The following is a 24,886-nucleotide window of genomic DNA, read 5'->3' as shown; positions in this document are numbered from 1 at the left end:
TTTGGAACTAATTACCAGATAACCGCCGCTATTCAGACTACTCATTCTGACAGTTTATATTCATAGTTATTAATGTAGTGAACGATTAATCAAAAGATGTGACGTATTCAGTACTTAGTGTGATTGGCTTTATGATTGAAAGTTACGCCCTAGAGTCTTTTTTCTGTTTTGTAATTGGTTAGAGTTTTGAAAATGAATAAAGAGAGTTTAAGTTGGTCTTGGGGAGCACAGCACGATAGACGCAGTAGAGAGAGTGCAGTCTTGGAGAGACTTGGGGCGAGCCTTGACGCAGTCTAAGAGAGTCTTGGGTCAGCCTTGCGATAGTCTTGGGGATTTTCCCCCAGGGCGCTGTGTCTTATAGAGTGCTCGATTGACCGACTAAGACGAGAGCTGAAACGTATTTCGTTGTGTGTGTCTTATTTGACTGTAAAGCGTAAGTGACTTTCCCGATCCCATACCTCAAGGGGACGAGATAGAGAGACGAGACGAGATTCCCCCTTGGCAAGTGTGGAGAACCCCGAGAGTAGAAGATTTTCCCCCTGATATAAACATGACACTAAGTATTGCACACAGTGACAGTAGTCTAAGACAGCGCATGTAACATTTGCAGGAGCATATGTGGGGTAACATTTAAACAACAAAAGAACATCAACAAGTTTTAAGTTAGAGGTCAGACAAAACAGTTCAAATTTAAAGGTGTGATAGCGAATACGGGTCACTGCTGTTTAGCAGCATGTTTATCAGACAAGATATGCAATCATCACAATGTTCATTGTTTCGAAACAAATATGTTTAAATATGAATACGAATACTTCAGGATTAAGACCGTAATATTAACAGGCATGTGCGTTTACGTGAGTGAGTGAGTGGCAACGAGTTGCATGCAAGGTGTTATAGAATTATTTTTTGTTCATTGTGAGCTGAGCTGAGTAATAGTGATATTGTGTGTTTCTTTAGCGTACATGAAGTCAGTCTTTTATGTGTTACTGACTGCAGTATAATAGTTTGCTATGAGCTAAGTTGTGTTGTGCATTCATTTGCACATTATACACTATTGGGATTTTGCACGTTTTTCGTTACTGAGATTCCGTTGTCAGTCTATTGCTTCCTATGTTGTCCTGTATCTATTTCATGTCACCATTGTAACCCATCAAGGCATTCTAGAACGCCGACTTGTGACTTGATGAGTAGCTCCTGAGGATACACATGTTATTGTATACTCTCGTCCGTTCCAGAGCAAGCTGAAGGAGGAAACATGTTCGACGCATAAATATGTTTAATGAACATTGTAACGTTCGGCCTTCCATATTAGGCTCACCCGAATTTTTAGCATGACCATGTGCCAGTACAGTATATTTTACCAAGCGTACTCACCTGTACACACTACTTTCCACAATATATGACCCATGTATTTCACCCTTTTACTAAAAAAAGTATTTTTACATACATCTGTGCACAAGATTCGCGCTCGAGTGATGACGTCATTATATTTCTGTCGGGTATATGCATGTACATTTTCTTAAATGTTGTTTTTTCTAAAAGTGTGAGAAAATAAACGTATATTATAAATGCACGAGACAAATGGCTGACAAAAACTATGGCATTTACAGTTGTAAATGCGATTAATGACTTATACCATGAAGGGAACAATAACATTGAAAGATTCAACAATTAGTTGCATTGTCATTGCTGAACGTGGACGTGCATTTACATAAATACAAAATATGTATTGTATTCTTTGTAGTTTGTTTGTGAATAATTTGTGGGCATGAACTTGCTAATACTCATTTATTTCATTGGTGTTACAAGCTCTTCCTGATGTGGTAGATTGTGTGGGTTTGAACGCCTTACTTGGCCACCGTTTTCAGAAATTGAGGAAGAAGACTGTAATCTCCTTGTCAACTCCAGACATTGCACTGCTACTAAAGCTGCTCACTCCTAGCCAAGCTGCGGGATCTGATATACAATAGCGACAAAAAAAATTACGTATGTACAATTCCGGTTTACAAAATGTCCGAATTCGAAGTTTGGTTAACTGTTGATATGTTGCTCGTAACTCAAAACTCAAAAGTTAACTGATAATTGAACATCGACTTACTATTTGGGCAAGTTTTCACAAACGTGGGCGTGGTTAAAACTCGAACAATTCAGCATTTCTGTATGAATGGTATTATGGTACTGCAATACATAGTGTTGTATGAATAGTAACAATAATGTACAACTTTATAATATAAAGTACGATTCATGCGTAAATTATCATTTAGGTAGTTATAAGCTGACACATGTGTGGAGTAACCTGCCTAAATATGGTCTCATAACATTGGTGGATATTAAAACGAATTTGTATGTAAAGTCTAGGCTAACTACGTTACACCCGAACTGAACTGTATGCACGTACATTAAGAAATTATTGTCAACATTATTACTTGTGATTCATTATAGGAATGTATCAAACGTATCCCTTTTTCCATTTTGGTGGCATATATATAGTCACTTTTTATATTATTCATATTTTTGTCTTTATTTAATTTTTTTACAATCAAGGAAGATTTATGGATTTTACAAATCCAGTCGGTTCAGTTGTACTGTTTGTTTTTCTGTTTGTCTGTCTACAAGCAAGTTATTTACCAGAAGATCAAGTGCCTAAATCACATGCAACAATATGTAAGTGTAGTTTCCCTCAGTTTTCAGCCTGACCTCTCTATTTGAAAAATAAGCATGTCTGATTGATGGTGTTGTTTTGTTGTAAATACAGGCATAGTGCTGCAAATGAAATAGCAGTTTTGTGTATCACTGTGTGTGTCAGCAATATATAACAACAAGTATTACCATGATTTCATGATGTTGTGATGGAAATCAAATAAACGAATGGCCGCAAGATGGACCTCAGGGGCATTAATTTCAAGTGCGAATGTTTGTTTTGCTGTAATAAATATAACAAAACATGTGCATCGTTTTCAACATTTGGAATTCGACACTTTGCCCTAATCTCAACATTATTAATGCATTATGGGTACTATAGAATAAACGAATGACCACCATATGTCATGGATTACATACGCTTACTAGTAGTAGGATATTTTCAACACCACCAACATTTTAGAGTTTTTACCTAACATATAAATAAAATTTCCCCAAAGGCCTTTTATGCTTGTTGCAATTTCCTTTGCAAATTGAAACCAATTGCGCTAACTTGTTGACTGTATTACTTCAGTTGAATTTAGCTGGGAATTGTGGTTTTTTAAGGATGTTTCTTTTAATAATATTAGTCATTGTTTGTCAATAAAAATTCTAATAAAAAAGATCCTAGGTTTCATCTAATTCTTCGATGAACTGAGACACAGAAAAACGCTCACTGGTCTGCTTGTTCTTTTTTCATCAGATTCTAATGTAGTTCACATTGGAAATATCACTTTATCAAAAATATTAGATAATCGGTATCTTTATGTTGGTTCTGTGAATCGCTTCTTTTTACGGGACATGGAAAGTGACTTTGAACTAAAGGCAGATATCCCATGGCAACCAGATGATTCAGATCGTGACTTTTGTAAACGGATGCATGTGGACACAAAATGTCATAATTTTATTAAAGTTATTGAAAAGAATGATGAAAATGACAGATTGTTAGTCTGTGGTACAAATGCCTATGTACCACGCTGTCGATACTATGATGATTATGTGAGTATTTATAAAGTGTCTTCTTTTAGTCTTTATATTATTATGTATCAAAATGATTGTTAAAGTAAAACAGGAGAGAGGAAGGAAAGAGTCAATATCATAAGCTATAGATTTTATTTTTGTGGGTTTTTTTAGCCCAGACAGTTTTGCCTAGAAACTGTTAAAATGTTTAAGCTCACTCAACAACAACTACTCAAAATTATTAGTCTGATTGTCTGTCGTCGTCCGTGCCAACTTATTAATTTTTCGACTTCTTCTCTCTCTTAGATTTGTTCATTTCCTGGTGATATTCTTTAATTTTGATACTATCAACACGATTGCTTTAACAATTGATGTGTCCATTATTTGTTTGTGAACAATTCGATTGGAAAGTTTAGTTGATATGTTCTCAACAACCAGAACAATGAACAATGAACAGACACGCTCAGTTTGCGTTGAAATCTATGCATAAGAATTACCTAATTAGCATAATAATTACCTAATCTCAAAGGTCAATTATTGCATTTCAATAAGAGTTTGTATATCAGTGCTTAGGAACAATACATATTCAGTTTTGAATTGAAATTCAAGGATACTAACTGCCTCTATGCATATGCATAATCATCACATTTCATTTAAATTTGATTCATCGATACTTATAATCCACAGTCATTATTGATTAACTGTTTAAGAACATGTATATTGATTATTCAATTATTATAAGCCAATTTAGTATATTTAGTATATGCTCTGTAATAAATTAAAATGAAAATCACAGATGTAAGTATTATAAATTTCATTAACGTGAATCACATTGTTTTGACGTTGCGCATCTCAAATAACAAACACTGGTTGTCATGCTTCTTGCTTGACGTCTTTACATCGGGCTTGGCATTCGATATGTGAAATACTGACCGGGATTTAATATACGGCTAACATCTTGCTTGACGCCCATTTTTTAATAAACAACTGACAAACATAGTGAAATAAACAACAATTGTGAGAGCAATTTCGATTTGAATGTCCCGGCAAATTGAAAAACAAAAAGGGAGATAATGGTTCATTCTTTCAGAATGTTGCTGATGCTCATATACTTGTTAACGTCCCAAATTATAATTATATTATATTTTTTTGTAAAAAAGTAAAAATATGTTCTACTGTTGACGATGCAAACCGTCTCTGGACATGACTGTCTGGGTAAGAAAAATAAGATGTGCACACAAACTATACCTTAATTGACACGGAATTGTTTCGCTGTCCGTTACCATGGTTGCATAGATCAGTAGAACAGTCAAGAGCTCTTAATATTTATTGGTGCAAAAATTTCTCATTTATACCCACATCATACCTTATTGATTATTAATAGACAATTCAAAATACTGAAGAGTTTAAAGAGACTACAGGATTATACAAATCACCGTTTTCTCCAGGTTCACTCAACACTGCAATATTTGCATGTAAGTATATTCCTAGCTAATTGTCGGATATATCTTGATGTGCCCTTTATATTAAGCAATTCACAATGCACCAATCAAATTTATGTGTTTCATTTCCAACATTAGTAATGATTCAGTATCAGAATTTCATGAGCTAATTAATATTAAGTTTTGTCATTATAGTAGTTACGATTTAACTACTCTAATTTTTAACTTTTATTTGTAATATTTCAAGGTAAAATTAATCTGACCTCTGTCCCGGCAGCCATTTTTTTCAAAGCATGTTGCCTGTTGCTTACGATAAAATTGAAAACAAAAATGTCTTCTTTGTTTACGCAAATCACATTTATAGTGAGAAATAATGATACCTTGGATCACTGACATAACATGTGTATTTAATTATATGAACAAGTAATTAAGCCAAAAACCACAACGAGGCTTACTACACTGTGTAGATTAAATACAATTTAGCTTGAGCATCCCTGGCAGCGATGTGAACACGTTTTTCGTAAATCAACAAATTTTACACAATCTTAAACTGTAAGGTTTACCTTACCTGTTTATTCAATACTGTATTCCCTTTCTATTATTTTGATGTACGACTTATTCTGGTTTGTTTGGTATAACAGAATGTCAATCGGAGGACATTAGAATAAAAACATGTTAGGCCAGTGTCCAGTCTTATTGAAATTCTATGTAGGTATAAGTTCCATGCTTTTAATAATTTTATTTTAATTACATTTTTTTCTATTGTTATTTTTGTATATTTATGCCTCGTCATCCTCGTGAAATCCAACATTGAAGAGCGTCAACATTGTTATTTTAACTCCTACAGAAATATGCACTATGTCGCTTTTGTTGATGTTGGGCCGTGACAAGTTGTGTCATATTTACACCATACTTGTGATATGTTTTTTTTACCAAATGTTCTAGTTAGTCCTGGCATTATACACATTCAGACAGTTTTATGTAACTGTTAGTATTTAATTCACATGCATAAATGTAGCCATCATATTTAATTGTTGTCTACTTAAACTTCGTACAATTCGAATACCATGAATGAAACACAGAGCTCCCAATCTGTCAATCCTCGCCGTGTCCGGGCCGGGTGAGTTTTCCCGTGTTGGGTCAAATTAAGCCGCAGGCTCCACTCCTGGTGGTAAAATGGAACGTTTGAGGAATTTTGGAAAAGGTAAATTCTATGGGATTTCCCGAAGGTGTCTGGTAACGCAATGAGGAAGTGAATTGTTTGATTTAATTGCGTCAAAACACGGCATAATATTTTTGAAATGTAAATTATTATAAGATAAACTGAATATGGAATGAAGTGTTTACTGCCTTTCACATCTGTTACTGTCAAAACACAGTTTACGCATGGTTACCATAGTCTACTCATTTGCACATATTCACGGCGGTCAACAGCCACGCTGTATTACCGGTATTGGGAAAAAACAATGTTCAAAGACCAGGTTAAATGACTAAACAGTCAAATGTGGAGCATTTTTGTTAGAATTGGCTCTTAGCCCGAATGGGAACTTTAAAATTGATAGCACGGTAGTACTTAAGCAGTCACTTTTTTTCTCACCACAGATGGCAGCCTTTATGCAGGAACGGCGTCAGATGCAATGAAATCTGTGATTGCCCGTAGTATTGAGAATGATGACTCGCTTAACACAGATCTTAAAACACTGGATCATGACTCAAGATGGTTAAATGGTAAGTAGAAACAGTTTTAGGTTCAAGGATAGTAGCAACAACAAGTTACTGATACGTTTCTGTTTTAGCTTCCATAGAATTAGAAACAATATGACACTTTTCTGTTTTAGGTTCCAGTAAATAAGCAACATGTTACTGATACTTTTCTGTTTTACGTTCCAGTAAATTAGTAACATGTTACTGATACTTTTCTGCTTTACGTTCCAGTAAATTAGTAACATGTTACTGATACTTTTCTGTTTTAGGTTCCAGTAAATTAGCAACATGTTACTGATACTTTTCTGTTTTAGGTTCCAGTAAATTAACAACATTAACAGGAGTGCAATAATGTAGACAGGGTGACGAAGTGATGAAGGCACTTGACCCCCTTTGAAAGTTCGATGAGACGAGAAATAAAGTTCTACCAGGAACAATAACTCTGCAGGCAAAATTCAAATGGCCTAACAGACTCAAAAGGTTGCGCTTTGTGCAAGTTTGTTGGTTGATAAATGTAAGTAACATTTCTCGGATGCGAGCTAATTTGTCCATGGGAAGCCGTGCTTGCATGCAGTGTTGCATGTCCAACTCGATTCCTAAATACTCGATCGTGCAGCTAGGGCATACTGTTTCGTGAGGTGCTAGTGGTACGCCTAGACGTTTTAAAAAATCAAAGTCAAGAGTGCCATGGTTCTTTCTGCGTCGGCATTTGGCAAGTCAACGGTGAGGAAGTCGTCCAGCAAATGGAAAATAGTCTTGATGCCATAGTTGTTTCTGTGATCCAACAAATCGCAGATGACAAGTGATCAAAAATCTTAGGACTTGAACGACAACCAAAGGCCAGACGCACAAAGAAATAGTATGATTGCTGCCAATAAATTCCATATAAACGCCACAAGATCGGAATGAGTTTAAATGCGTTTATAATGTCTGTTTTGCATAACATGGCTCCAACACCATCTTTATTGATCGCTGCAATAGCGTCGTCTACTTTCACATATGTGAGTGAAAAGTCCTCCTTGTTAATGAGTCCATTAATACTTGGTATGTCTGAATCACGAGGAGAAGACAGGTCGACGATAAGCCGCTTTTTGTAGAATATTTCTTTTCCATTACCCCAATAGGGCTACATCGATAGTGTGTAAAGGGGGGAGTCGGGAAAGGACCCATTAAATAGCCTTTGTCGACCTCTGTTTATACGAGTTCTGAAATAATGTCTGGTTGATTGCGAGCAGATGAAAGATTACGACACACCAGAGAGGTAGTAGGCGGATTACGTACGCCTGTATCAAACCCTTCAGTCAGGCCATTAATCAAGTAGGATACGAAGATAGAGTCGGGGTGGTTCAAAAGTTCATGTTGGAGCCTTGAAATGTTCACTGGGGTAGACACCCCTGAATGTAGTCAAACTTGCTTCAGGTTGTCTTTCTTTTGGCACTGGATAGCACAGTGGTCGTTGGCATGGCAAGACAAGCACAAATGAGCAAAGATGCAGTTTAGTTTGCTACATCCCTTCGACGAATTAAAATTATTACACAGTTCCTTTCCCTGGAAGGTCACACGTCGTCGACCCATTCTGTCGAGTGTATTGTTATTGCCAGCGGCCAGTGGGGTGTTCTGCTTAGACACTCTCCTTGACGCATCAGGGCAAGAAATTGCAGAATGACCAACACCCCCACAAGTAGAACAGGAAATAGCGCGACATCAGGCAAAAATAGGGCAGTAAAGTTGGCTGTCATGACGCGACCAGTCCACTTTCAGGTTATGGTTCAACAATAGAGTCGCGGCTCTCCCAGAGAATTCACGTTGATACTGGTAGAAAGTCGCACCACGAACTCATTTCGACGATGTCGCGTTCATAAGCATCAAGTTCCTGCCGGCGTGTGGGATAGGCTTCACACATCACGTTTTTGTAGATGGCAAAGGCCAAAATAAATTTGGAAATGGACATAGAACGCGAAAGTCTGTTATCCGTAGGGGCACGCAATGTGAAAACCTCAACTCCGACGAAAACGTGACGATGAGTCGCACTTTGATTAAAGTCGGAGATAAGTAGGCAGGCTGAATTAATGTCCTTACCTGCCAATATATCCCGCCGAATCGACGATGAAACGAGCTCTACAAGTTACTGATACTTTTCTGTTTTAGATTTCAGTAAATTAGTAACATGTTACTGATACTTTTCTGTTTTAGGTTCCAGTAAATTAGCAACATGTTACTGATACTTTTCTGTTTTAGGTTTCAGTAAATTAGCAACATGTTACTGATACTTTTCTGTTTTAGGTTTCAGTAAATTAGCAACATGTTACTGATACTTTTCTGTTTTAGGTTACAGTAAATTAGCAACATGTTACTGATACTTTTCTGTTTTAGGTTTCAGTAAATAAGCAACATGTTACTGATACTTTTCTGTTTTAGGTTCCAGTAAATTAGCAACATGTTACTGATACTTTTCTGTTTTAGGTTCCAGTAAATTAACAACATGTTACTGATACTTTTCTGTTTTAGGTTCCAGTAAATTAACAACATGTTACTGATACTTTTCTGTTTTAGGTTCCAGTAAATTAACAACATGTTACTGATACTTTTCTGTTTTAGGTTCCAGTAAATTAACAACATGTTACTGATACTTTTCTGTTTTAGGTTCCAGTAAATTAGCAACATGTTACTGATACTTTTCTGTTTTAGGTTCCAGTAAATTAGTAACATGTTACTGATACTTTTCTGTTTTAGGTTCCAGTAAATTAACATGTTTCTGATACTTTTCTGTTTTAGGTTCCAGTAAATTAACAACATGTTACTGATACTTTTCTGTTTTAGGTTCCAGTAAATTAACAACATGTTACTGATACTTTTCTGTTTTAGGTTCCAGTAAATTAACAACATGTTACTGATACTTTTCTGTTTTAGGTTCCAGTAAATTAACAACATGTTACTGATACTTTTCTGTTTTAGGTTCCAGTAAATTAACAACATGTTACTGATACTTTTCTGTTTTAGGTTCCAGTAAATTAGCAACATGTTACTGATACTTTTCTGTTTTAGGTTCCAGTAAATTAGTAACATGTTACTGATACTTTTCTGTTTTAGGTTCCAGTAAATTAACATGTTTCTGATACTTTTCTGTTTTAGGTTCCAGTAAATTAACAACATGTTACTGATACTTTTCTGTTTTAGGTTCCAGTAAATTAACAACATGTTACTGATACTTTTCTGTTTTAGGTTCCAGTAAATTAACAACATGTTACTGATACTTTTCTGTTTTAGGTTCCAGTAAATTAACAACATGTTACTGATACTTTTCTGTTTTAGGTTCCAGTAAATTAACAACATGTTACTGATACTTTTCTGTTTTAGGTTCCAGTAAATTAGCAACATGTTACTGATACTTTTCTGTTTTAGGTTCCAGTAAATTAGCAACATGTTACTGATACTTTTCTGTTTTAGGTTCCAGTAAATTAGTAACATGTTACTGATACTTTTCTGTTTTAGGTTCCAGTAAATTAACAACATGTTTCTGATACTTTTCTGTTTTAGGTTCCAGTAAATTAACAACATGTTACTGATACTTTTCTGTTTTAGGTTCCAGTAAATTAGCAACATGTTACTGATACTTTTCTGTTTTAGGTTCCAGTAAATTAGTAACATGTTACTGATACTTTTCTGTTTTAGGTTCCAGTAAATTAACAACATGTTACTGATACTTTTCTGTTTTAGGTTCCAGTAAATTAACAACATGTTACTGATACTTTTCTGTTTTAGGTTCCAGTAAATTAGCAACATGTTACTGATACTTTTCTGTTTAGGTTCCAGTAAATTAGTAACATGTTACTGATACTTTTCTGTTTTAGGTTCCAGTAAATTAACAACATGTTACTGATACTTTTCTGTTTTACGTTCCAGTGATTATAGTAGTACCAATAAGACATTCTCCAAATATCAGTAGTCTAGAAAAAATATACTGACAAAATCGATGGAAGCGGAGCATCACAAACCCCCCACAAGGGAGTCAGACCAGGAGAACGTGAAGGGTAAGCATCTGCTGCCGGCATGCCACACCCGCCGTGATGTTCCAAAGTCATGTCAGGGAAAAATGTCAAATCCAGTTTACTGGACAAACAACCCCACCAAGTCACAAGGACAAACACGACCACATACATCAATCAAAATACAAATCTGCAATCATGTTACAGACAGAATACCCATAGAAAGCCACTAAATCATGATGGTGACCAAAAAACAGAAACAACATGTTGGTGATACATTTTTATTTTATGTTCCAGAAAATTGAAAATAACATGTTGCTGATACTTATCTCTTTAGGTTCCGGAAAATTAGAAACAACATGTTGGTGATACTTTGCTGTTCTAGAAAATGAATATGAAATAAAAAGAATGAATACAATCTCATACCACCAGACAAAGTTGTAATTAAAATTATTTCATTTTCACGATTTGAACCTTTAATGGCATTCCTGATTAAAAAGCTGTGTACAGGAGAATTTGTTTGCATTGAAATACAAATTTCTTAATGATTATTTATTTTATTTTATTTTATTTTATTTTATTTTATTTTATTTTATTTTATTTTATTTTATTTTATTTTATTTTAGATTGTACTATATCGTCTTCACTATTAAATATTTGCTATTCTTATGTTTGTAACATTATCTGTTTAGTACGATATAAGTCAATATGTTCATGCCCTACATACGTACAGATCCTGATTTTATCTCTTCATTTGATATTGGTGAGGAAGTTTTGTTTTTTCTTCGGGAAATTGCTATGGAATACAGCAACTATGGAAAGGTTTGTATACAAGCATTGAGTATTGAAGCAAATTTGTCCAAACCAAAATGTGCCTCAGCGTTTAATTCTCTTTTATAACAACATCATTTTTATTTGTGTATTGCAATTTGTTAAATCTGTACATAGCGAAAGATGATAGTTACACATAATATAAAACAAATTGCATCTAAATTAATCTGAACTTATTATATATTTATGGGGGAAAACAAAAGTACAAAGCTTGGCGTAACAACATTATTGTTTTGACAGATTTGCTAACTTATTACAATGCTACATTAGAACGATGCTTGATGTGTGCATGAAGTTCTCACTATACCGACCAATGCTAGGTATTATCATGAGATTAATGCAATTTACACAATACAAACAATAACATATTAGTGTCGCCAATAATGGACAGTCATGGCAGTGTAGGGTCAATCTGTAATTATGTGAACTCACCATCAACTAATTGAATCAACCGATGCATGTAAGCCGGATTAGTAGCATGCAAGAATTCAAATCTTTGTCTTTAAACGATCAAAAAGCGAGCAGGAAGTTGGGTAATGAGTACTGTAGTATATAGTCCACAATCTTGGTACAAGAATTACCTATTATTACAAAATATTATTGTCACCGTAAATTTAGTAAAATCTATAACGGGCAGTTACATGAAGTATCTTATAAGGAATGACCTGAGTCCCTTGTAATATGTCTAGGGGGTTTCACTCTGGATACTGAGAGAATCAGAGGTGTAATATAAATTGAAGATTTGAAGAAAAGTCATTCTTCATTATTTGTTGTTTTTTTTCACATAGGTTGTTTACTCAAGAGTTGCAAAAGTCTGTAAAAAGGACAAGGGTGGTAGTAATCATGTCTTGGAAAATATCTGGACAACATTCCTTAAAGCACGAATTATTTGTGCTTTTCCGGGTAAATTCCCATTTGATTTTAACAATATTCGTAAGTATAAATGTTTGTTCTATAACAGTGTAATTTCATTAAGATTTTACTGTGATTACAAATTTACACTTTAATTCCTAGAGATTGGTTACCTACCCATTAAATAATTCTTGTTTACTTCATCAGAGGACACTTTTAAAATTTCATATGAAGAAAATGGTAAGACTACAACTATATTTTATGCAGTGTTTACAACACCAGAGTAAGTAAACTCACTCATAAGTACTACATGTACTAGTATTGTTACTCTTATTGTTTGGTTTTTGAAAGCTATGTGCAAAGACTGGTATTGTTTCTCATATTGTTTTGCCTTTAAGAGCTACATGTACTAGTATTGTTTCTCTTGTTGATAAGCATTTAAGAGCGAAATGCACTAGTATCGTTTATCATATTGATAAGCCTCTGAAAGCTACATGTACTAGTATTATTTCTCTTATTGTTTAGCTTTTTAGAGCTAAGTGTACTAGTATTTTTCACATATTGTTTAGCGCTTAAGAGCTACATGAACTAGTATTATTTCTCCTATTGTTTTTTTTTTCTTTAAGAACTACATGTACTAGTATTATTTTTCCTATTGTTTTGCCTTTAAGAGCTACAAGTACTAGTATTATTTTTCATATTGTTTAGTCTTTGAGAGCTACATGCACGTGTATTGTTTCTCCTATTATTTATTATTTTGCCTGCCCAAGAATGGTGGTCATGATCATAATATTATGATCATGACCAACAGCCGAGGACAGACAGCAAATCGTGATATTGCCCGAATGACCATGTGTTATTTATTTTATCACATCAAACATACACCCATCCTGCACAATTAAATCTACTATACATCACTCATACCCACTCTCCCACGGAATAACAACACTTATATGTATGTAATATTTGTTTTTATGTATTATAACAAGTTTCACATTACCAAATAGCATACATACATTGTTTGCTGGAAAAACCGCGAAATACACGGTAAATGTTATTTCAGCCATGGATACTCTTTTTAGTAACCGTGTTTAGGCAGTATGAATCACTCAATTTATTGTGTATAACATTTTTAAAATGAATTGAGAAATCTCTAACGCAAGTTATTTGACCACTGCCAGATAAAAATGTCGTGCCGTGGAAATGAAAAACGTACCACAACGTCCACTCACAATCATTCAGGTTATAATTTAGAGCGTTTTCGGTGAACATAGAGATAATCATAGTGTAGAACGCGCCATATAGATCCCAGCTGCGATGTTTCAATAGCTGCCGTATATTTTTGCTTCATATACATAATACCTTAAACATCAAAACGGATTATCTTACTTAATATTTATTCTGGCAAGTTAGCTGTCTATTTAGGATGGCTAAAGTTCCTCAAAATCCTTGAAAGCAACCCCGAAAGCAACAGCGTCTGGGCAGCACCATTGCAGCAAACGACAATTTGTTATGCGCAGTGTCGCTGTGCAGTAGTTTCAGTAATGTCATCCATGTGATATACCCATGTAATATCAACTTGTCGGGCAATATACCGTGTAATATCCATTTTTATTTAATGTAATGTGACCGAGTCTCAACCAATCACAGTACGCGTAACAACAGTGAGATGTGATAATATTGTTTCTTCTATTGTTTAGCCGTTAAAAGCTACAAGCTTCTACTATTGTGTACCCTATTCTTCAGGCTTTGAAAGCCATATGTGTTAGTATTGTTTATCCTATTGTTTAGCATTTGAAAGTTACTTGTTCTAGTATTGTTTACCCCTTTGTTTAACCTTTGAAAGCTCCATGTGCTAATATTGTTTCTCCCAATGTTAAATGTCGCATTGTACATGCACATGTGTATGTCTATCCAATTACATGTATATTTTGTTTAGATTACTAAATTCGTATAATTTATTATTTACAGAAATGCAATCCCGGGATCTGCTATATGTGCCTATAATCTGACTGACGTCAATGCTGTTTTCAATAGTGGATGTTTGGAAAAAGAATCTGCAAAACATGCATGGTTTCCTGCAGAGGAAGATATGATTCCTGACCCAAGACCAGGAACGGTAAGTGAGACACATATTACTATGATATGAATGGATATATTCATTGACTCGTATTCCAACAAATATTTAAACAAGTTGTAAATTTTGACGTATTTTAAAGAGAATCTGTAAAACATAATGTAAATCACATTGAAAAGGATTATATGCATTGCTCACTTGCTATATGCCATTCTACTAATGCCTAGCTACAATGCTAGGAATATCTCATTATACATAGCCATTGACTGTAGATTTGTTTTAGTGATGAGCAAAGTGTTTAACATATATTATTTTATTACTCAAACAATGTGCATACATGTAGGTCTGAATAGTTATTGAGATTTTACTATCATTGTAACTACACTTTCTCGTCCAAATTTTTCACTATATCTGGAAATGAACCTAATTTTGGAGCCAGTAGACAAAATTTGGGTAAATTTTCAGCTTTTTCTCAAACAATTTTGCTATTTTTGTTCCAATCTTTTGAAAGAAAGCACAGACTATAATCAGGAGTATTTTGTGAATTTTGATGAAACTCGTGATCAAAAGGACAATGTGGCCAGCTATATTCACTTAATTTACTTGTGTATATTTTATTACAGTGCGTTGACGACTCAACTAGTCACAGCTACAATGATCTACTATTTTTCAAGTCACACACATTGATGTCAGATACTCTCAAACCAAGTAGTGGCTATCCTTTGTTTACTGTCACACGTCAAGATTATACACTCACTCAGATTGTTGTTGATAGAGTCCAAACTGGAAGTGGTACATACGATGTGATGTTTATTGGAACTGGTAAGGGCTGTCATTCATAGTCTGATATTAATTGTCAGCTTAGATTGCATCAATATGTGAATTTAATTTTAGGTATTTTTTTATGTTGTAAAATTTGCATATTGATTACTGTTGTGCATAAATTAAATTATTTCCACACATAATTAATGCAATACTATTACATGTATGATATAGTATTACTACACTGGATTCATAATCACTTTTATACAAATTTAGTATAGGATGTCATCCTAAATTAATAATTAACTATGGTATATTTTTTTCTGCTAAATTATAATGATGTCATACTATACTTCTTCTGATGTGATTTCTATAATTTCATTTTTCACCAAAAGGATATCATTCCTCATTGGTTCATGATTCATAATGTAATTAACTTGATTTGCATTTTTAATTAAATTTAGTGAATTTCTTGTGATGTTATTTTATTAGATCATGGACATGTTTTGAAAGTTGTGTTGTTTGTAGAAAATGGACAGCAGAAGAGCAATCTTATTGATGTAATGTATGTAGGGGATCCCTCCGATTCCAACCCAATTGTCAGTCTGCAACTTATTGTACTTGGAGATACCAAGTCAATCTTAGTTGGAACACCTACATCTCTAGTCAATCTTGACATTCAACGATGTAAAAACCTTTCATCATGGTAAGCTCAAATTTATTGACACTAACAACATCCAAAATGTTTTCTGGAAATAAATCCTTATTCTTAAAACGCTTTACATTATATTACTTTTATGATTGATGTATCAATTTAATTTTCATCTTGGCAAAATTAATTCTTCTAAAATTGTCTGCAAAATATTTAAATATTATAAGTTGGTCTTATTGATTTAGCTTGCATTTTAAATGATTTTGGACTGTTATCTGTTTGGACATGGTAACGATGGCTCAACTAAGATGCGGAATTGTACCATTGCAGATTCAAATACAGTACTATAATAATATTGTAGTAACACCTACCTTGTTTTGTTACAGCGCCTGTCTTCAGGATCCCTACTGTGGTCTCTTGGGTTCTCAGTGTGTGGTGTTTACAGAGTAAGTTTGTTGATACGTAGACCTAGGTTGATTCATTTACTTGTCATTTATTGTAAGTTTGTTGATACGTAGACCTAGGTTGATTCATTTATTTGTCATTTATTGTAAGTTTGTTGATACGTAGACCTAGGTTGATTCATTTACTTGTCATTTATTGCAAGTTTGTTGATACGTAGACCTAGGTTGATTCATTTACTTGTCATTTATTGTAAGTTTGTTGATACGTAGACCTAGGTTGATTCATTTACTTGTCATTTATTGTAAGTTTGTTGATACGTAGACCTAGGTTGATTCATTTACTTGTCATTTATTGTAAGTTTGTTGATACGTAGACCTAGGTTGATTCATTTACTTGTCATTTATTGTAAGTTTGTTGATACGTAGACCTAGATTGATTCATTTACTTGTCATTTATTGTAAGTTTGTTGATACGTAGACCTAGATTGATTCATTTACTTGTCATTTATTGTAAGTTTGTTGATACGTAGACCTAGGTTGATTCATTTACTTGTCATTTATTGTAAGTTTGTTGATACGTAGACCTAGGTTGATTCATTTACTTGTCATTTATTGTAAGTTTGTTGATACGTAGACCTAGGTTGATTCATTTACTTGTCATTTATTGTAAGTTTGTTGATACGTAGACCTAGATTGATTCATTTACTTGTCATTTATTGTAAGTTTGTTGATACGTAGACCTAGGTTGATTCATTTACTTGTCATTTATTTCTCCATCATTGTACTATCTAGCTTTTGTTTCAATTTTTTTCAGAAATGAAATTGGAATAGTTCAAAACGTGACAAATGTGATGGAATGTCCAGTTGAACGTGAGTTAACATCTTTACTTATTTCTGATATTTGACATTACAGTGTTTTAAATATTACCTCACAAGTACTACATACAGGATATATAACATTGACACCGTCTTCCAAATACTCTGTGATTTGAGAAAATGACAAGTGATTTGATTCTGTTCTACGACACTACTAGCTGTATTAATAATTGCATTCCTTGTTGAGGTCATAGATCATTTCGTTTTTCATCATTAATTTTGTTTTCTTGTGGAATGTTTGTAATTGTGTCCACACCAAACCATACCATAGCGGACAGCTGTCAGTGCGTGGAACCTACTACTGGTTAGTCTGCATTTATTGTTATAATTATTTATTATTTGATATTGCACCATATACGTTTTTATGCTACTCTTGATCACAATGTTAAGACGTGACTGGCTCTGTTCCATCTGGTAGCAATGCTAAAACCAGATCAGCTCATCTCCCCTGGGAGCATTGGTTAAACCTTTTTTTGGCTCTGTTCCTTAGTCACAATTCTAAGTCAGTATGGGTCAGCTCCACCTGGTAGTGTCACATTGTTATATGCTGTTGAATTAAATATTGAAATAGGTTAGAATTGTTGTAGTATATTAACACGTGGTTTCCTATTATAAGAAAACCTGATTAGCAGCCTAACCACGCTTGTATTTTAATGTATTCTGCCGAGTGGTATAGTGCCATGCTGTGGTGAAACAATCCCACATGGACATATTAAATTACGTTGATGATAACTTTTGTTATTGGGCTGATCTGTGTATTGTGTGTGAATTGCATGTTCAAATTCAATTAATTTGGATGAACATTCATCTCCAATAGGAGCACATTTGAACAATAATTGTTGTATACTAAATCATTAAAATATCTATTTTGACTATGTAAACATCTATGCTATTTGTCACAAGGCGGAGTCAAGTGTGGCTACCAAACAAGACTGCCCTTGTGTTGTGGGTTCTTTCCCCCGCTGCTACTTTTAGCATTAATTGTGACTTGTATATTTGTATAAAAGCAACAAGCAATAACTGGTGACCCTAGTGTAGTCAGTGTGAACATACAACAGACGCAATAATATACTAGCACTTAACGGTTTATTAGGTATAACTGGAACAGATTAAAGGTCAATATTAATTAAGTCACACCACACAAGGTTCAATTCCCAGCAGGAATACAAGTCGGACTATAACCCTGTGCGTGTTAACCAATTCTCAACGAGTTAGAGCCCGTACAGTAACATGGAGCTTACATCCAAGTGTAAACAATGTACGAGTGAATCGTTTAAACTGACGCCGTTCCAATCATTAAATATTGCCAAATTCCCAGCGTCTGACCAGCCTAATTGGGCAAAACACGTCAATAGAATGACGACAAAGCAGTACAAAATTACATCAGTTATATAATAATTTGATGAATTAAATAAATGAAGCGCTCAAAATATGCATGAAATATGTAACCCTAACGTAGTGTTACTGACCAGTATCATACGACGAATGTTAATGTCTTGTAAGCAAAACTTGCAGTTGAACTTAAATAATTAATTAAACGTGTTCAACCACGTGTTATTTACGCGAAGACGTACCGCTGGCTTCCTCGGGGATACACAGTAAGTTCCGTCGATGTGTTGTCTCAATCTTCGCCACTTTGCAGCCAGCAATGGTTAAAGTCAGTTCGCCGTAATGTCAGTTCTACGATAGGTCCGTTGAGACTTGTAACTTCTCTGCATTAGTTGTGTACGAGCTTCAGACAATGATGTCCAACGTGGTTACGCAACATGGAATCGCCCGAGCATGCCAAGAAGGCGTAGTTTTATAGGTATCAATGTCCAGGTGCACTTACTCGGTATTCAAATTCTTGACAAGACGATCTGTTCTCTGGACCATACCATTTCAACAAGGGGTGTATGACCCATCATTTAAATAGACACTTAAATTACACAAGTATAAAATGTATCTAGGCATCCGTACAGCATTTCTAGTTACCTCGTGACACTATTAATGGAGAAAATATGAAATTCATTATCAAGTTCAATTATTTCAATTATCTCTTACAATTCGTGTTGTACAACAGAATATACCGAGATCCTAAGGATTGATTGAGAGTGGCTGTAGAAGCTAAAAGCATACAAACTACTTTAAATAGGAGAATTAAACTTCTCCTGGATTTATTTTCACTTGATTATTGCTTTTGCATTTTTTCAGTTTTCTAAAAGTAAATGTCTTGCACATATTGCACTGTAATTTGTACAAATTGTTTTGAGATTTTAGCAATGCACATAAATAATCATAAATAATTAACAAGTAAAGATCAGTGTGTCAAGTGAATGCTTATTTGTGTCCACTATCTCTCTTCTATCTCCGATATCCATGTAGGCCGTCAAACAACTCAGGTAACAACGCCAACTAAAGCACGAGCATATGACACATCCCTTAAATCACCATTGTATACTAATCACAACATACCTGCTCAATCAGAATATCCCATAGAGATTACATCACAAGATCCAGTAACAACGGAAACAAGCAACGTCATTGGTCCGCCAATTGGTAAAGTTTCAACCACTTATATCTGTGTTGTTGCATGTATAATGTAGGCTTAGCCAATTCATTTTAAATTTGTTTGTACGAGTAAATATCATTATACAAATTCCAAGACAAATATACAGAGCAAGGTTTCATTAGATTCACCGTGTTTCTTCGCATACACAGAAAGATGGATTTATCTAAGCTTTGTTTCGTCTCAATTTCATGACAGAACCACCCGAACATAAAACAATTTTCGGAGTAAAAAATGACTATAGTGTTGAATGCATTGCAATTACTGGTTGGGTTGTTGTAGCTGCTGTTATTGTTATATTTATTATTGGTTATTTCTATGTGACAAAGAATAGAAAGATTGAACGACAAACTGAAGGAGGTAGGTTTTACTTTATCAATCATATCAAATGTCATTTTTTTAGCGGAATATAAAATCCCAAAACTCCAGTTTTTACTTTTTGAATCAAACAAACGTTGTGTTAAATGTATAAGGTTCAGAAAACATCAAACTTTAAATCGCAAGTATGATTGTTTTGATATCATACATAAATGTACTTCAAGCTGGCCTCTATTGTCCATTTCGTGATTATATCTGCAATTCTCTAATTGAAATGTGCATTGCTAACACTGAGAGGATGCTTGTTTTTAAAGGAATACTTCAGAGAACATGTAGATTACATTTCAATCATATAATTTTGGCTTGCATACTGTTTCTAGCCATTTGAGTCCAGTATAAATACCTAAATATTTTACATCCTATGAAAACATCTAATTTTACTTTTGTCTATGTGAGGGTTTGCTTTTTGTTTGTTGTTGTTTTTTTATGCATATATATACTTATAGTCAATCATCGAAAATAGTGTAATTTTGTGTTTGAAACCAAACAAACCCCAAACCCACACCCCATACATCCTTGAATTAAAGTGGGCCACTCCCTGAGGCACAGTGTCTCCATTGTAGTTACATAGAACAGAGCCAAAGGATACAAGTGCCACTCGCATTTTATAACGCTATTTTTAATTGATTGTTTCTATTTCCGGACAAACAACCGCAACGGGAAGTTCACTGTGTGTGAGTGGATTCATCCGCCAACTGATGGAAATGTAGTACTAATATATATGAACCGTTTCAACTGATGCAAGTTGTGGTTTTATTTGTTTAAATAAGATTACAAATATTTTATTTTCAAAGATTAATAATATTTGTTAACTGTTCTGTAAAAAAAATATTCTGGTGATTCTGCCTTGAGTTTGACCCCAATTTGGACCAATATATTATATCAGAGGTACATTCCAAGTCCCGTTCCATACGTAAAGGTGTCCGTGACACTGCAATAACGCCACGTCCATTCAATCATTCTGTCTTTTTCAATATTTGTGTGCAAAGTGATAACAAAAAAAAGAAAGTTTTATATTCGTCAGGTAACCAAAGAAAATAGAAAAAAAATGTGAACTTGATGGACCAATCGGAATCGTTGAATCATTATTAGCTACTTGTGGCTTGGTGCGTCATGACACTTGAGACGGCTTCGTCGAAGGGCTGTCAATAACGAGAACGTCGTCAAACACGAAAACACAAGTCAAATATGCTCTATGTGATACTAAGTTCGTTATTTTTCAAAAATAATAACGGGTTGTATTGTTGTATGTGTCCGGTAATGTAGTAGTTGTATTGTTATTAGTAAAACATACGGCGTACAGTACAGCAACGTCGGTAGTAGATATGTTGCGATGTGTTCCTCAAACTGGTCAAATGAGTCTGTTAATAAATTAACAATAATTACAATAATGTGACACTTTCTGTACATGTATACATACAATTATTGTATTAATTAATACATTATGATACAACTATACTTAATATACTGCTAGTATGTCACATTGGCATGTCTTTTGCTTTGAGCCACAAGTCATAATATTGTACGTCCGAACTTGCCTGAAGATCACAGTTAATTTTTGATTGTATCTAATTTATTCTAATGATGAGTTTGTATACTGACTGACAAAATCGCTATACAAAAAAACAGACTAGTGTGCATATCTAGACTAATCCTAATAGAATGCTTTACATTGAATATTTGTATTGTGATAATACTCATTCATATTCAATCATGAATGGAGAATACAGTTATATTACGCAAAAGTGTTGGCAAGCCATACAACTGCAAATAAAAATCTGCAGGCAATATAACTTGAAGGTTACACTACGCAATGTTTTGTTCATATCTGATATATCATGTTAGAAGGATGAAAAAAATAAATATATGGGAAAACTTCTAAATTTATATTTTATGCTTATTTAAAAAAATAGATTGAACATGAGACCCACATATTTCACATACTTTTGAATAATACTAAAACTATTAATTATAGACATATTTTGGTAGATATGTACTAAACTGTGTGCGCATATAAAATAACTAACGAGTAACATACTACTACCACAGCATTAGGTTATTTATTTGCATAATGTTCCACAATTTCAAAATGGCTGAATTTGATGCAGTGCATGGCACATTATAGTATAAAAATCAAGGGGGTAACGGGCACAAAAGTACCTTTGATTTGATTTGCCTGGAATATTTTGTTGTTTCTTTTAATCCAATCTGCACTTATTTCATGACTTAATTATTTTGGTGTTTCATCATATCAAGGATATGAACATCTTTGTTAAATACCATTAGATAAGTCAGATTGACATGTCAGGATATGATATCTACTAACAACATACATAGCTGCTATATCTTGCACATGTTAATTCATGAGGTCTTTCAATACATAACTTGGGCTTTTAAAGGTTTCGCTCCACACAAAATTTCCAAGTAAAAAATACGCAATATAAACAATATAAATTTTCTGTTACCATCGTGTAGGCATGAAGTCCTCAGTACCAGCAACCACCACTTCCATGGTTCAAACCACACCAGTCATTCCCAAAACCACCAATTCTCAAAACACTCAGGAAGAGACGCCATTGAGGCGAGAGAAACCACCAGAATCTGAGAAACCCAAGAATTATGCTGCTTCTATCAATGACAGACGGGCAGTTAATGATCAGAGAGCGTCCTCGCTGTCACAGAACAGGCGATCACAACCACATGACAGTTTTAAAGATGTTAGTGGGGAACTAGAAAATATTCACAGTAATAGCAGTCATATACAGTATGGACCAACAAGTGGTGGTGAAGTAGCACACGTCTGAGATCAGAAATAAACACAATGCAGGTTGTAATGGGGTATACAGTAGTGTGTAATCTAATTTGAAAAAACTATCCATATTAAAGTAGGTGAGTTGAAACATGAAATGAATGACAAATATATAAACATAATTTTTAATAAAGGTACCTCAAGTTGTGGTACGCCGTAAATGTGATATTTTGTCATTATGTTATGCAGTCCCGTATTTATGTTATGTAGTGTTATGTTATGCATCCTTTGTGTTATGTAGTCCAGTCGTTATGTTATGTACTTCTTTCATTATGTTATGCGGTCCCGTATTTATGTTTTGTAGTGTTATGTTATGCATCCTTTGTGTTATGTAGTCCAATCGTTATGCTATGTACTTCTTTCATTATGTTATGCAGTCCCGTATTTATGTTATGTAGTGTTATGTTATGCATCCTTTGTGTTATGTAGTCCAGTTGTTACGTTATGTACTTCTTTCATTATGTTATGCAGTCCCGTATTTATGTTATGTAGTGTTATGTTATGCATCCTTTGTGTTATGTAGTCCGGTTGTTACGTTATGTACTTCTTTCATTATGTTATGCGGTCTGTTATGTATTGCCATCTTAGTGTTATGCAGTCCTGTATCTATGTACACTTATCAAATTGAATGCAAAAATAGTATGTTAATTGTACACATGCTCTGTACAGAAAAATAAACTTTTTTTGAAATGTGTAAATGACATGTATACAAAATCCATACAACAGCAGTACATTATTTATATATACACTTTATACAAATCCAATAATGTATATTCGTTGTATACTAGAAATGTACAGCTTTTCCTCAAATGATTACTAGTCCAAATATTGTATATTTTACATATACATAGAATGAACATTATCATGACAACAAACAAAAACAAATTAGGTTGAATCATGTCAGAATAAAATATAATATATGTATAAATATTTGACTTGGCATTTTAAGAAACGTTAGTACTATTTAGGTAATTATAGAATGTACAAACAATGGACTTAGAAGCTGTGTGATAAAAAATAAACTTAATCAGGCACAATAATACGATATAGTTATACATAAACTTTACAAAAATATCAACTTCAATATTTAATTATATTGACATAAGAGTATACAAACGTTTTCAATAGATTAATTACAAGAATGCTAAATTATATATAATAGTAAAATTATATTGTTACTATAAAGTACTGCATGAATTTAGTTTTTATAGAAGGAGTGTAACACATTTCGCATCAGAGTAGTTTAGAGTTTGCCTAATTTGCATATATGCATATTTAATGCGTTGATTCTGACATGAATTTGTTAGTTTGTCAGTAAATTTGTTGCGGCACCATCTTAGAAATAGCTTTCCGTGATAATTAATTTTTCTTATCCTATTGTTATATGCAACCCTACATCCCTCCCGTTCTTCTCCAGACTTAACAAGCAGCTCATATTGCCTAAGATTGTAGTTGAGGAATGTATTGTAATTTAATACTTTAATTGTAATTTTATATTGTTTTATTGAATACTTAGTACTACTTTATCTAATTGGTTTCACGAGTTCGGGGGGGGGTTAATCCTGTTTTATTAGCTCCGCTGTCGACTTTGCTTTGCTACTTGGTGTGTACATAACTTGGGTATACCTCACTCAGATTTGTTCATTTCATGATGATATCTTTAATTCTCAAATTTAGATGAATATTTTTGTATTTTTCGGTAAAAGTGATATTTTCGACAAAGCTGATTGATATTATACATACAAGTACCTCAGGTGAACCTCATACAGATTTGTTCATTTTCTAATAATATCTTCAATTCTTTAATTGAAATGTGCATTGCTATTAACAGCAGAGCTATTTCAGTCGAGAGGCTGCTTGTGTGTGTGAGTTTTGTCCATGGTGTGCCCTTGTTTTGCTAAAGAATAAATAACGCTATATACTGTA

General features: G+C 34.0%; 1 protein-coding gene across 2 annotated transcripts; it reads left to right on the top strand.

The window, feature by feature from the left end:
- Positions 1-1,768: 1,768 nt before the first annotated feature.
- On the top strand, positions 1,769-24,886 carry LOC100367160 (semaphorin-2A-like). 2 transcript variants are annotated; one of them, XM_085506883.1, is made up of 17 exons: positions 1,769-1,986; positions 2,545-2,664; positions 3,383-3,678; positions 5,024-5,114; positions 6,684-6,809; positions 11,505-11,593; positions 12,391-12,535; positions 12,662-12,737; positions 14,426-14,573; positions 15,155-15,353; positions 15,786-15,999; positions 16,332-16,391; positions 17,164-17,219; positions 17,497-17,529; positions 19,590-19,763; positions 19,972-20,133; positions 22,627-24,886. In XM_085506883.1, the coding sequence occupies exons 2-17, from the start codon at positions 2,553-2,555 to the stop codon at positions 22,953-22,955; spliced, it is 2,310 nt and encodes a 769-aa protein (XP_085363009.1). In that variant the 5' UTR covers positions 1,769-1,986; positions 2,545-2,552; the 3' UTR covers positions 22,956-24,886. The 2 variants fall into 2 exon arrangements, with proteins under 2 accessions (XP_085363009.1, XP_085363008.1); XM_085506882.1 differs by lacking the exons at positions 1,769-1,986; positions 3,383-3,678 and having other exon boundaries at positions 2,551-2,664.

Source organism: Saccoglossus kowalevskii, chromosome 13 (genome assembly GCF_978046115.1).
Source record: "Saccoglossus kowalevskii chromosome 13, keSacKowa6.1, whole genome shotgun sequence".
Lineage (NCBI taxonomy): Eukaryota > Metazoa > Hemichordata > Enteropneusta > Harrimaniidae > Saccoglossus > Saccoglossus kowalevskii.
This window is presented reverse-complemented; position numbering and strand designations above follow the sequence as displayed.